Source organism: Orcinus orca, chromosome 13 (assembly GCF_937001465.1).
Source record: "Orcinus orca chromosome 13, mOrcOrc1.1, whole genome shotgun sequence".
Lineage (NCBI taxonomy): Eukaryota > Metazoa > Chordata > Mammalia > Artiodactyla > Delphinidae > Orcinus > Orcinus orca.
This window is the reverse complement of record NC_064571.1, coordinates 69284264-69299147: the sequence shown is the minus strand read 5'-3', so window position 1 is coordinate 69299147 and position 14884 is coordinate 69284264. Positions and strand designations below refer to the sequence as shown.

General features: G+C 36.9%; 1 protein-coding gene across 3 annotated transcripts in view; it reads left to right on the top strand.

Moving 5' to 3' along the window:
- Positions 1 to 14884, top strand: part of PPP1CB (protein phosphatase 1 catalytic subunit beta) — a 37613-nt gene that overhangs the window by 5098 nt on the left and 17631 nt on the right. For all 3 annotated transcript variants that reach the window (XM_004268170.4, XM_012532449.3, XM_049696344.1), the window contains exon 3: positions 13510 to 13641. In XM_004268170.4, the coding sequence (XP_004268218.1) occupies positions 13510 to 13641 (132 nt within the window). The remainder of the gene's footprint in view (positions 1 to 13509; positions 13642 to 14884) is intronic.

The window sequence follows — 14884 nt, the reverse complement described above, 5'->3', positions numbered from 1 at the left end:
GGATCAGTGAAGATAGGAAGCAGAAAGAGATTAAGGTTACAACTCATCTTTCTTTTTGTAAACCCTCTACCTTCCCCCAAGATTGAATATGATTACCTTTGAAGTCTTGGTTATTGGTAGGTGAAATTTTTTTTTTTTTACACCTCATTCTCTGAAATACACTGTACCTCAGAGATTTTCCATCTTTAAAGATAAAATGAAAATGCTTTAATAGAAATTGTCTTTATTCCACAATTAGAAGTAGCGGACTAAAAATGCAGAAACTCATTCTGAAGTTAAGTAAGTACAAATAACTAGTTGCCAGTCTTTTCCTAGTTTAATGGAGGAATTCAGTTCCTGGTCTAGGTGGGTACTTGTCATGCAGTAGAAAAAGTAGTAAAAGGACAGGGACAATTGTCCTTTAATCTGCCTACCCACTATTCACGTGTATAGCAAAGTGATTTATGAGGACATACATAACCTTCCTAATAGTCACTGACCTCAGGGCTCTCCCTTCCCAAATTTACCCACATCTGTGCAAAGACAAATAGAGGTATTTATGTTACATGCGCGATCTGGTGGGAATGTTGCCTTTGGGTCTTGATATATGCTGGCACTGTGTAATTTGGAGGTTTTGACACAGTTTATTTCCCCATAAAGGAATTTAATCCTTAGAATGTTCATCAGACTATGCCTGAGTTCCCATCTAGTCAATTTACAAACTATTGATCAAAACATTTTCTTGCTTTGAGTGCTTGTCTAACACCATTTTAACTTTTCCCTTAATCCTACCTACTATTTTCAAGATTTAGAGAAATCAAAAGTTACTTTTCATGAGCTTCCCTGGTGGCGCAGTGGTTGAGAGTCCGCCTGCCGATGCAGGGGGCGCGGGTTTGTGCCCCGGTCCGGGAGGATCCCACATGCTGTGCAGCGGCTGGGCCCGTGAGCCATGGCCACTGGGCCTGCGTGTCCGGAGCCTGTGCCCCGCAATAGGAGAGGCCACAACAGTGAGAGGCCCGCGTAATGCAAAAAAAAAAAAAAAAGTTACTTTTCATATTTAAGGACATCTATTATATAGCTTTCTCTAATATTTAGCAGTTATTATGGCTCTTTTTTATTTTAAATAGTAAAGTGAGAGGCAAACTTTATAGGTACTTGTAGGTTCATCTGTGTTGTTTGAATATGTATCAAATAATTGAGCCAAAGTAGTGAAAGAAAATGACCAGGCTTCTGGAGTGAAAGTGAGAGAAAGATCTAAGTTATATAATGACAGAAAGGAACATATTTTATGAACATCAGACCTTAACTGCAATAGTTATGTGAATCCTGAATGATAACAGATATATACTCAATTAAGTGTTTATTCAAGGTAGTTCAGTAAGTATTGTTATAGTGGGGGACCATGTTTATACTTGCTAAAGGTACAGGTTCTGCATGTATTATAATTTCAGCTCTTCCTCAGTTTCTTCTGCATTTTGAGAATGATAATCGACCTGCTTCATAATGTATCTGTAACAATTAAACTGGTAGAACGCTTAGACCATAATAAAAGCTCAGAAAATGTTAGCTACTGTTATTGTTTAGTATAAACCTGAGTGTAAGGTAATAGAGAGCTTCTTATGCTACTGAGCCCTGGACCCTCCTCAAAGGAATTTTTGAGAAGGCTATTTCTTGTGAGGATCTAACAGATGTGCCCTCCACATTGTTTGTTGCATACAACCACTCATACATAGTATGTATGTATGTATGTATAAAACATTTCTTTCCTATTCCCATTATTCAGAATTTATAATCTGGTTTGACATATTAATGTTGGTGCTGAGGGGGAGAGATATTTTTAGGCAGAATTAAATGGTGAAAGGTGATTTAAGGAGATTCGGTGTATGCTTTCTTTTGGCTAGGGGCTAGAGAGCAATGGATTTCAAACTTTGAATCTTGGGACTACTCTGTACTCATAAAAATAATTGAGGGGCTTCCCTGGTGGCGCAGTGGTTGAGAGTTCGCCTGCCGATTCAGGGGATGCGGGTTCGTGCCCTGGTCCGGGAAGATCCCACATGCCGCGGAGCGGCTGGGCCCGTGGGCCATGGCCGCTGGACCTGCGCGTCCGGAGTCTGTGCTCCGCGGCGGGAGAGACCACAGCAGTGAGAGGCCCATATACCGCAAAAAAATAAATAAATAACTGAGGACAGGAACTTTGATTTGTATGAGTTATTTATCAGTACTGTGTTAGAAATTAAAACTAAGAATTTTAAAATATTCTTTAATTCATGTAAAATAGCGATAACCTATTCATTTTACATAATCAGAGTTTGTTTTCTACAACAAAAATAATAGTGATAAGCACATGTCTTTAATGTCTGGTTTTGTAGAAGACAGAATTCTCATATCTGCTTTGCTTCAGTTTGTTTTGATACATTGTTTTGGTTGAAGTATATGAAGAAAATCTGTACTTTTACAGATACAAAGTTGTAAAAGGAAGGAGTATTTCAATAGCCTTTTTAGATAATGGTGGATATTCTTTAACATTATACCAGAAATCGACAAGTGATAATTTCTTAAAGGTTAGTTGTAATGTAGAATCTGAAATATTGTTCTCTTACATTAAAATCCATTTATCTATCTTGCATTTTAAATGGATCTTACAAATGACTTTGTAACATGCATTGGTCGTTTTGAAAATACTGGTTAAGCTGATTTATGCAGATGTTCAAATGTTGACACATTTTATACAACATCAAAAAATTCACATTTGTTAATATTACAGCAAGGTATCAGAAGAGTCCTTAAGTATGAAGAAGCTGTCAAATTCATGGTGTTGGATACAAGGTTTCCAAAATTTTAATTTTCACTAGCAACAAATACTGTCAGTTGTTTTCTTTGAAGTGACAGGCTCACTTTGTTCATTTTCAAGAGTATCTGTTAAATATCTTAAGTGTGAATAACCATAGTTTGTCACTTGTGCTTTCCAGTAAAAGAGATGGTCTGTGAAAGTAGCTATATCAGCTTGGAACTAAAACAGTCATACAAGTGCTCTTTTTGAAGACAACCATTGTACTTTGATATGCAACAGAAATGCTTCATGGATACTTTCATTTCATCATGCAGAATATTAAAAAGATGTATACTTGTTGGTGGCGATGTAAGAAAATTGATTGTTTTTACTGCTTAATCAAGGGCAAGGGCATTTTTAATTGAAACTGGACTTTTTTTGTTTCGCTGTGTGTGGCAATTTAGTGCCTCTGATTTGGTTTCTGCTGAGGTGTCGGTGTTTTAAGGTGTTTTAATCACCATTGCTTTTGCACCATGCAGATGTCAACACAGTGAAAAAGGGGATCACACTCGTGAGAACCACAGGACTAGGGTGCTCCCTTCTTCTGTTCCTGAAATGTCTAGTCCTCCCCTGTATCTGTTAATTTTCTTCTTTACTCTTTTTTCATTATCTATTTGTTTACTAGTTTACCTGGAATGATTTTTTTAACTTACGGCAATACACAGACCCCTCTGAGAAATCATGAAAGCCCCGGACTTCTCAGAAAAGTATACATGTGTAACAGTATTACAGTTTGGGTTTTTATACAGAGCTCCTGAAGGCCATCTGTAGGCTCAAATCACATTAAGCAGGCAAACTTAAGATAAATTGAAATTATGGCAGTGGCTTAATTCTTTCATTTAAAACCAAAATTCCCCATTCTAGCCAACTGTAAAAATTTTACTTTTTTTTCTTTTTTGTGGCTTAAAGTAGACTCATACTAAATATGGAGAAATTGCTGTTTCATCTTAGAAAAAAATTTAGGAAATCTGGATTTATGTTAACTTTGCTGTTGATTAGTATGTAACCTTGAGTGAATCTTTTTGGTAGGGTAGAAGTTAAAATGTTAAAGGTTAATGAAGATTACTAAGATTTCATGTGGCAGATGTAATAGTGGAATTAGGTGTTTTTTTCTCCTTGTCATTCTTTCTGTTTTAGAGAAGACAGTTATTAGTAAGAACTTGCTGGAGAAAATAGCAGATGGTTATTGAAAGATAAAATTTAGTGTATACACAACACAGACATATATGACACACACCATTTGTAATTTAAAAAACAAACCTGCATTGAAAAGGTTTTTACATGAATATGAAATTTAAAAAATAATGATGGAGTATAAATTTTTGTGATCATGAGAAGAAGGGACTTCTTTTGGGGGAAGAGAACATTTTGCTTAATTGAGGTTCAAAGTTAGTGTTCTGTATCATCAAAATCAACTGGAAGTGTTCATCTGTTAATGCTGATCTATAATGAGATTTTATGTATTTCATCTTGGAAGGTGTCTTAACACAGATAGGTAGGTACTACTGAAACTATTATCAATCCAAAAGCATGTGGTTTTAGTTAAGTGATTTTAGTCATCACTTGGAAGGTATTTATAGAATTTTATTAGTTCTCTCTTAATACTTGCCTTTTATCATGTGATAACATTGCACATTAGTCAATTCCAGTGAGAGGTTAGGTGGAAGCTCCTCACCTGCACAATTAAATGGATTTTGACTTATTTTGCACTAACACTGAGGTCTAAAGAATGCTGTAAGAACTGTGGTTTGAGCTTAGAAAATAGTGTCCAGTGCAAATCTGTGAGGGAATGAAGATCTCACTTGTTTTAACATTTGACAGCCCTGGAACTGTGTAAAGCAACCTGACATTTGCTTGTGATTACAAGCAACATTAGTTGTCAGAGTGACTTAGCATAGTGTATGTTTCACACATAAGTATTTTTTCACATTTTAATTTTAGGTTGAATTATTAAGAAACATTATCAGGTTTGCAGCAAGATCTAATTTGTAAAACCTACTCAGTGCTCGATAGTAGTGATTGAGGGTGATTCTCATTCAGAAAAATGTCAGTATTGGCCCTCAGCTCAAAAAAGTCACAATAAAACTTTATCACTATTAAACCACTGAACTGCTGTGTGGTAGGGCAAGTCAGGATATTCAGCTTTTGTTTCTGACAAACATTTGTGTAACTGACAATGGTTAAGTTCATGAGAGCTAATGAAATACACCATTGATACCACTGGTTCAATATTTTTCCACTGAGTGATTGCACCATAAGCTTTAAACACCTTCAGTTTTCACAAGCTTTATTAAATTGTCCAACTAAGTCTTTTCCTGCTCCATGAGTATTTTTACCTCCATCATGTTTTGGGTTTGTTTCTTTAGCTTCTTTGAAAGTATTCTTTTTATTTATTTTTGGCTGTGTTGGGTCTTCGTTGCTGCGCACGGGCTTTCTCTAGTTGCAGAGAGCGGGGGCTACTCTTCACTGTGGTGCGCGGGCTTCAGTAGTTGTGGCTTGCGGGCTCTAGAGCGCAGGCTCAGTAGCTGTGGCGCACGGGCTTAGTTGCTCCGCGGCCTGTGGGGTCTTCCCAGACCAGGGCTCGAACCCGTGTCTCCTGCGTTGGCAGGCGGATTCTTAACCACTGTGCCACCAAGGAAGTCCCTTCGGAAGTATTCTTGCCTGTGGTTGTCCCACACAGACTATTCATAGAGGCTAACTTTTCAGTCATTTCAAATTCAGCATTGGCTCCTCAAGTGAGCAAAAGCTAAGTATTGGCAATATCTGTGAACTCATCAAGAGCCAAGGAAACCACTCAAAATCATTTTTGTTTTTTTAACTGATTATCGACGTTGCTTTCAGTGTCCTCAACCCTTCAAGAACTGTCTTTACGGAAGGACTAATAAATATATAGTCTTAAACAAGTTTATAGTCTCAGGACATACTTCTTTGGCTTTTCCAAACAAATATGATTTAATTAACTCACCATTAGTAAATGGCTTTCCTCGCTTTCTAATACATGAACCAGTTGGAAGCTTACTTTCATTGCAGCCTCATTTTTATTTTTGTGAAGAAATTCTGCTGTGATGAGATTCCATTTACAATTTAAAAAAATTTTTTTGATTGTTACTTTCCTATGAGATGGGAATGTTGTGAAGAAGTGCTTAGTTTCCTAATGTGAACATATATTTTATTCTTTTAGCACAGCTATAATGTCATAAATACAATGCCTAGTCATCTAATTCAGTAACAAAATAATCCACACTCCACTGGGCCTTAGACATTCATATTTCAATTTTCTTCCTTTGATGAGTATGCACTGGTAATAAAAGTAAAATAAAATGTTGCAGCACAGCAGTAAGTAGATGCTGAAGACACTGTTGAGTTATAACTGCATCTCTGCAATTTCTAGTACCCTGGGAAGCAGTGCGAAGCCATGAGGGTGCCCCATGTGGTCTCTATGGCAACTACTCAACTCTGCCATGGTATCGTGAAAGTACCCATAGGTAATACGTAAATGAATGAGAGTGGTTTTGTTCCAGTAAAGCTTTACTTATGGACGCTGACATTTGAATTTGATATAATTTTTATGTGTCACAGAGTATTGTTCTTCCCCCGCCTCCCCCTCCAACTATTTTTAAAAGTATGAAAGTTACTCTTAACTCACAGGTCACACAGAAACAGGGATTGGACCAAATTTGACCCTCAGGCCTTAGTGTTTTCCCCCTTTTCTGGTGTAAACATGGTTGTGCAGAAAGATTATTTTATCAGGAACCAGGAGACCTTGATGCTTCCACCTAAGTTGAATGACTCATTTGCTGAGATAACATATGGGGTTAAGGCCAGTAGTGTCTAGTCCTTGGCAAGGTGTTCCTCAAAATTCTTCACGTAAGCGTCTGAGTTTCTAGTGTGTGTCCAATGATCATATTTTGTGTACTTCTCTGTTTTCACTTGAGCAGCCACTCCACTGTTGAAGAGCAACCAACACAGGAAATTTTTGAGGGTTTTGATCTTTAAGAAAAGGAAAGCACCAGTGTGTTCAACAGTCACTCCTGGAGGCATAGGGGAATAGACTCCAAATAAAAAGTGGCAGTCTTACTGGACTAAAGAGGAGAGGTGGAAGTCTGGGGCAACTAAAGCAGTTGAAACTTAAGTCTAAAAGAGGAGAGAATCACATAGACTCTAACCTCAAAATCTGCAGTCAGGTCCCCCTAAGCTCATTAATTTTTAAGATACACACGTGCAAGGGAAGATTCTAAGTAAACCAGAAGAAAACAGTGTCTGGGAAGCTAAGGATATGAGCAGAGATTCCAGCATCCCTCACAGTACCAGCATGGCACAAGTTGAAGTTCAGTCTTTATGAAGTGAGAGAGGCCATATTATACCCTGAGTTTTTCATTGAGACCCCCATCATGGCCACTCTCCAAGATTGAGGGCAAAATGAAGTAGACCAGCCCTCAAGAAGATGTGGGTGAGGGGCTTCCCTGGTGGCACAGTGGTTAAGAATCTGCCTGCCAATGCAGGGGACACAGGTTCGAGCCCTGGTCCGGGAAGATCCCATGTGCCGTGGAGCAACTAAGACTGTGTGCCACAACTGCTGAAGCCCAAGTGCCTAAAGCCCATGCTCTGCAACAAGAGAAGCCACCGCAATGAGAAGCCCGCGCACCGCAACAAAGAGTAGCCACTGCTCACCGCAACTAGAGAAAGCCTGTGTGCAGCAATGAAGACCCAACACAGTCAAAAAAAGAAAAGAAAAGAAAATGTGGGTGAGTCCTTGGTACTCTGCTGCTAAAGGAAACAGCCCTCCATGGAGGAAGATGTCATATAGAAATTGTACAGTTTTTCATCCATAATCAAATATTTCATTCAGTGAAATACTACAGGAATGCTAACAGGATTAATGGACCAAAATATCAAGAGGAGAAAAAGGTATAAATCCACAGAATTCACATATTAGAGTTATCACACAGACTTGAAGATAACTGATTTAATATACTCAAGGTAAAGAGGAAAAATTTTATCAGACCTGGAAACTATACAACTAAAAAAATGTATTAACTAAAATTAAGAATTTGGTAGTGCATTTACTAGCAAATTAGAAACAGCAAAATAGAGTAGTAGTAAACTAGGGGAAAAAAAGAGTTGAGTAGAAATTATGCAGTGCTGAGAGAGAAAAGATAGAGGGGAAGTACAGAAAGAAAGCAACAGAAGACAATGGAAGGGTTTAACATGTGTAATGGGATTCCCAGAAGGACAAGAGATGTGGAATAGAGGATATATTAACCAAGAATTTTCCAAAATTGAGAAAGATACCAAAACAAGATTAAAGAAGGTCTGTGACTTCCAAGTGGGAATAATGTAAATAAAGTCATATTGAGACCCATCATGGACTTAACTCCTAAAATCAAAGAAAAAAATTTTTTTAAAGCTCCCAAAGGAAAGAAGTCATTACTTTCAGGATAATAATAAGAGAGATGGTTGATATATCACCTGAAACTACAGAAGCCAGAAATCAATAGAATGACCTCTTAAAGTGCTAAAAGAAAAAAAAAGAATGCTAACCTACAATTCTAAATCTAGTGAGCATATGCTTCAAAAGTGAAGGCAAAATAAAGATAGACTAAAACTAAGAAAATTTATTGATAATAGATGGCACTAAAAAATGCTAAAGAAAGTTCATGTTGAAAGAAAATGATCACACATAAAAGCACAGAACTGCAGAAAGAAATGAAAGATAGCAATAAGAATAAATGTGTATAAATATAAATTAGGACTGTTTAAAATAATTGTGACTTGTGGGGGTTAAAATATATGGGAGCAATATATGACAGCTGTAGAGCAAAAGTCTGGAGAGTGGTAAATCAGTCACAAGTGCATATGTTATCTCTAGAGTAAGTGCCAAAAGAAAAAGAATATATAACTAAAGAGCTAATAGAGGAGAAAATGGAATAATAAAAGATAAGCAGTTACTCCAAAGAAATGTAAGAAAAGAGAAAGGAATAAAAAACAGATGAGACAAAACAAACGACAGGATGGTGTACTTCAACTCAGTTTTCCCAGTGATTATGGTAAATGTGAGAGGAGCAAACACTCCAGACAAAGCTCAGAAGACATAACCATATACTGTTTACAAGGGACATATTTTAAATTTAAGGGCACAGATGGGTAAGTAAAAGAATGAGGAAACTACATTATGCACATACTAACCGAAAGAAAACTGAGTCGGCTATATATTTATGCCAGAAAAAGACTGTAAGGTAAGAAGAATCGCTAGAGGGAAAGAAGAGCATTGCACAATTTAAAGGAATAAATTCAACAGGATGATATAACAATCTTAAATTTTTTAGGTATGTAATAATATAGGTCAAAAACACAAAAAGGAAAAGTTGATAGAACGAAAAGTTTGAAATAGACAAAACTACAACCATAGTAGATTAATGCACCTTTCTCAGTAACTAATAAACAAGAAAAAAAATCAGCAAGGATCTAGAAGATTTAAACAACACAGTAAAATTGACCTAATTGATACACATGGAATGCTTTACCCAGCAACTGTAGGCTATTACATACTTTTCAAGTATGTATGGACACTTAATAAAATATACTGTACCATAGAGCAAATCTCTAAATTTGAAAGAAAGGAGAGATCTCAGATATGTTCTCTGAATTCATTGGTGATAAGCTAGAAATCAATAGCATATAATTGGAAAATCCTCAGGTATTTAGAAATTAAGTAATGTAAATACTTTCACATGTCTTATTGGCTAAAGAAGAAATAACAGTGAAAGTTACAAAATACATTGATCTAAATAATAGTGAAAATATGTGTTAAAACGTTTACAGTTACAGCTAAAAGCAGTGCTTAGAGGGATACATATAGCTTTAAATGTATATATTAGAAAAAAAGGCTGAACATTAAACTATTTCAAGACAACAGAAGAATAAATTATAACCAAAAAAGGTAGAAGGAAAGATATAATAAAAATAAGAGCAGAAATCAAATAAAAAGATGTATGATTTTTTTTAAATGAAATCCTTGAAAAGATTGGTAAATTGATAACCCCCTAGAAAGACTGATAATGTAAAAATTTTTTTTTAATTTACCAGTATCAAGAAAGATATAGGAGGGCTTCCCTGGTGGCGCAGTGGTTGAGAGTCTGCCTGCTGATACACGGGACACGGGTTCGTGCCCAGATCCGGGAAGATCCCACATACCGCGGAGCGGCTGGGCCCATGAGCCATGGCTGCTGAGCCTGCGCGTCCGGAGCCTGTGCTCCGCAACGGGAGAGGCCACAACAGTGAGAGGCCCGCGTACCGCAAAAAAAAAAAAAAGGAAAAGATATAGGAGATACCACTATTAAAGGAGACTAAAAAGATTGAACAAATAATGCAATAACGTAATCCTGGATTGAATTCTGTACTGGGGAAGAATATGCTGTAAAAGACATGATGGAGACAGTTACTAAAATTGTAGTACATTCTTTATTTTTTTTTTAACTTTTTTAACTTTTTTATATATTTATTTATTTTTGGCTGTGTTGGGTCTTCGTTGCAGTGCACATGCTTCTCATTGCCTGGCTTCATTACGGTGGCTTCTCTTGCTGCGGAGCACAGGCTCTAGGTGCATGGGCTTCAGTAGTTGCAGCACGTGGGCTCAGTAGTTCTGGCTATCAGGCTCTAGACCGCAGGCTCAGTAGTTGTGGCGCAAGGGCTTAGTTGCTCTGCAGCGTGTGGGATCTTTCCAGACCAGGGCTTGAACTCGTGTCCCCTCCATTGGCAGGCAGATTTGCGCAACCAGGGAAGTCCCTTTAGTACATTCTTCAGATTAAAGATTTGTATAAATATTAAATTCCCTGAATCTGATAACTTGTATTGTGGCTGTGTAAGAGATACTATCGGAATAATACTGATGTATTAAGGGGTAAAAGAGCATGATGTATGCAGTCTATTCTCAGATGGTTCAGAGAAAAGTTTTAAATATATGTATTTTAAGCATAGTAAGATTCTAAATAACTTAATGCTAATAAATTTGATAATTTAGATGAAAAACTAACCTTGGCAAACTGACACAAGGAATAGAAAACCCGAATAGTCTAGTGTCTGTTAAAGAAAATGAATTTGTACTTAGAATACTTTTCAAAAAGAAAATTCCAGACCCAGGTGGTTTCACTGGTGGCCTAAACATTTAAAGAAGAAATTTTACCAATTGTATAAAGTCTCATACAGAAAATTAAAAAAAAGGTAACACTTCCCAACTTGATTTCTTAAGCTAGCACAACCTTAATACCAAAATCTGATAAAAAGCAAGGAAAGGAAATTACTGGCTATTATCACTCAGGAATATAGCCACAAAAATCCTGGGCAAGATATTAGCAAATTGAATCTTGCAATATACAAGAAAGATAATGTCATGATTTGGTGGGGCTTATTCTAGGAATCCAAGTTCAGCACAATCAGTATAAGTCATATTAACAGAATAAAGGGGATGAAATTATGATTATCTCAATAAATGAGATAGTGTATTTGACAAAGTTTAAAGACTCTTCATGATAAAAGGTCTTAGCAAACTAGTCGAGTATGTACAAAATTATAGCTATCATACTTAATGGTGAAATAATAGAATGTTTTTCCCTCCAAGTTCAGGAACCAGACAGGGAAGACCATTAGCACCACTTCTATTCAACATTGTCCTGGAGGTCCTAGTCAATTCAGTGAGGAAGGAAAATAAAAGATGTAAAGATTGGAAAAGAGGTAGAACTGGCTTTTCACAGCTGACATGATTGTATACATTTGGAAACTACAAAGGAATGTATAAACTGTTAGAATAGGAAGTAAAGTCGGTTTTCAAAAATCCGTTATTTCTATATGCTAATATTAAACAATTGGAAAATGAAATAAGAAAACACATTTACAGTATCAGCGCCCCTCACCTCCCATCAATTTAATGAAAAATTTGCAGGACTGCCACACTAAAAACTGTAAAACAGTGCTGAGACAAACATGACAACCTAAATAAAAGGAGAAATATTATGTTCGTGGATTGGAAGACTAGGTATTGTTAAGGTATCAATTCTCCCTAGACTTACATATTCATTCCCAGTTAAAACAAGTTAGGGTTGAAAGGGACAAGCCAGTTTTAAAACATATTTGAAAATGCAAAAGGACCTAGATTAGCCCAGGAAATCTTAACAAAATGAGAATGATTATATTACCTGATACCAAGACTTTATTAAAAACTATAGTAATTAAGATAGCATAGTACTGGGACTTCCCTGGTGGTCAGTGGCTAAGACTCCGCACTCCCAAAGCAGGGGGCCTGGGTTCGATCCCTAGTCAGGAAACTAGATCCCACATGCCACAACTAAAAAAAAAAAAAAAATAGCGTAGTACTAATGTAAAAATAAACAGGTTAACGGACTATGTAGAGTGTTTAGAAACAGACCCATTCATGTATGGTCACCTAATTTTTCTACCAAGTTAGCCGTGCAATTCAGTGGAGAAAGGATGATCTTTACAATAAATGGTGCTAAATCAGTTGGATATCTTTATGGATAAAAGTGAACTCATACAACTTAACATGAAAAAAAAAAACCAATTAAAATATGAGCAGAGGACCTGAACAGACATTTTTCCAAAGACGATATACAGATGGCCAACGGGCACGTGAAAAGATGCTCAACGGGCGGCCTTGATTTATTCCTTTTTATCAGTTGACTGATAAACTGAGACCCAATGCAGCCAAATAAATAAATTAATTTTTAAAAATTTCATACCAAGATTAAGAATTGTTCCTATTGCAGAGCATTGAATCTAAGCTAGTATTCTAGATACTTAGTGGAAGATACAAAGTTAGATGTGTTTTTTTCATCTTAAAAAAATTCAAATGTTTATGGGAAGTAGGTAATTGATGTTTGAGAACTAGTACTAATGTAGAAGTTATGCTAAGTTCTTATAATAAAGGCAGTTCTGCTGATAATTGTTTTGAATTTCAGAGATGATCTTATTAACTGTCATATTTGCTTAAAACACATTTCAACATTGGCTCTGTTTCCTCCTTGTTACTTATATATTACTATACTTATGGAATATATACACGAATAGGCTTTAAGGGGGGGGGACGACTTTTTTTTTTAAGCCTCTCTCAGCCTGACAAAGGAATCAGCAATTTTTAGCAAGAAATTCATGGACTTAATTGTAAATGGGAAATGATAGGAGTATATAGAAGTATAGTGTCTGTTTCCTTTTTAAAATGAGATAGAATGGGAGCTAGCAGTGTATCTAAAGAGAAAGAGCCAGTGGAGAAGGTAATGATGAGAGGAAATGATTGTTGAGTTCAGTAGGGCAAATAAGGAACTACCCATGGACCATTCCTCCCCACTCCATCCCAGAAGTTACTGAGAACCATATTAATTAATGAGTCTTAGTCACTTGGGCTGTGAGGCTTTAAGTTGGCCACTGGAGAACAAAGAAGACCGCATTTCCATGGCAGTAGCTTTGAGGAGCGTCAGAAACCACAACAGTGGAGATAGAGAAAAGCCAGAGGTCATGGAATAACCTTACTGTCAGCCTTACTGTCAGCCATAGGACACAACAGGATATCTGGTAGTTTGCTGCCTACGTGACTCTTCTGATCTTCAAAATATGGGCATGACTCCTTTTTAAGAATTATTATTTTATGGATAAATTTTAGAAAACTGACCATTTTGTTTATTGTTTACCAGTACGAGGATGTCGTCCAGGAAAGATTGTGCAGATGACTGAAGCAGAAGTTCGGGGCTTATGTATCAAGTCTCGGGAGATCTTTCTCAGCCAGCCTATTCTTTTGGAATTGGAAGCGCCACTGAAAATTTGTGGTATGTAAATGGGTAAAGTAGGAAACAGTCTCTTGAATCCTATATTTACATTGAAGATGATTGAGGAAACACCTAAAAATTTTTGTTAAAAAAAGGATTGCTAGGTTTTATTACATTAAATTATAGAAATTGAGACTTTTATAAAATGACAAGTTAGAGACAAGAAGAACATGTTTGCTGTATATACAACAGATTAAGAGATTGCTGTTCACACTATATAAAGTGTTCTTAGAAACAAGAAAAAGGTAATACGATAAAATTTAAGGGGTGGAGGCAGATTGTAGAAGAAATTCAAGTGGCCAGTAAACATAAGATCCTCAGCCTCACCAGTAATCAGTGAAATGCAATTTAAAAATAAATCTGGAACTCTGATCAGATTGAAAAAAAAAAGTCAAAAATTGATACCCATTGTTGTCTAGGATCTGGAGAAAGGGCATTCCAGTACACTGGTTAGAAAAAACAGGTATAGAATTTCGGAGGTCAGTATGGCAATATCCATGGTTTTCTAACTTAGATGTGATCATTTTAATTTATTTTGAAGATTATATAACTTTATACAATTTGTATTTGATCTTTCAAATCTTACAGTGGCTTTTGGCCAAAAACTAAAACTTTAACCTTAGTTAAAGTTAACCTGGGGCTTCCCTGGTGGCGCAGTGGTTGAGCGTCCACCTGCCGATGCAGGGGACACGGGTTCGTGCCCCGGTCCGTGAGGATCCCACATGCCGCGGAGTTGCTGGGCCCGTGAGCCATGGCTGCTGAGCCTGTGCATCTGGAGCCTGTGCTCCGCAACGGGAGAGGCCACAGCAGTGAGAGACCCGTGTACTGCCAAAAAAAAAAAAAAAAAAAAGTTAGTTGAGTGATTGCATTTTTTTTAAACATCTTTATTGGAGTATAATTGCTTTACAATGGTGTGTTAGTTTCTGCTTTATAACAAAGTGAATCAGTTATACATATATGTATATCCCCATATCTCCTCCCTCTTGCATCTGCCTCCCACCCTTCCTATCCCACCCCTGTAGCTGGTCACAAAGCACCGAGCTGATCTCTCTGTGCTGTGCAGCTGCTTCCCACTAGCTATCTGTTTTACATTTGGTAGTAGATATAAGTCCATGCCACTCTCTCACTTCGTCCCAGTTTGATTGCATTGTTAAAGCTAGAAAAACTGTTGGCACAGAAAGCATTTTTCTGTAGTTCACATAACGTGGGAAGTGGTATAAATGCTGTATTACACTGACTTTTG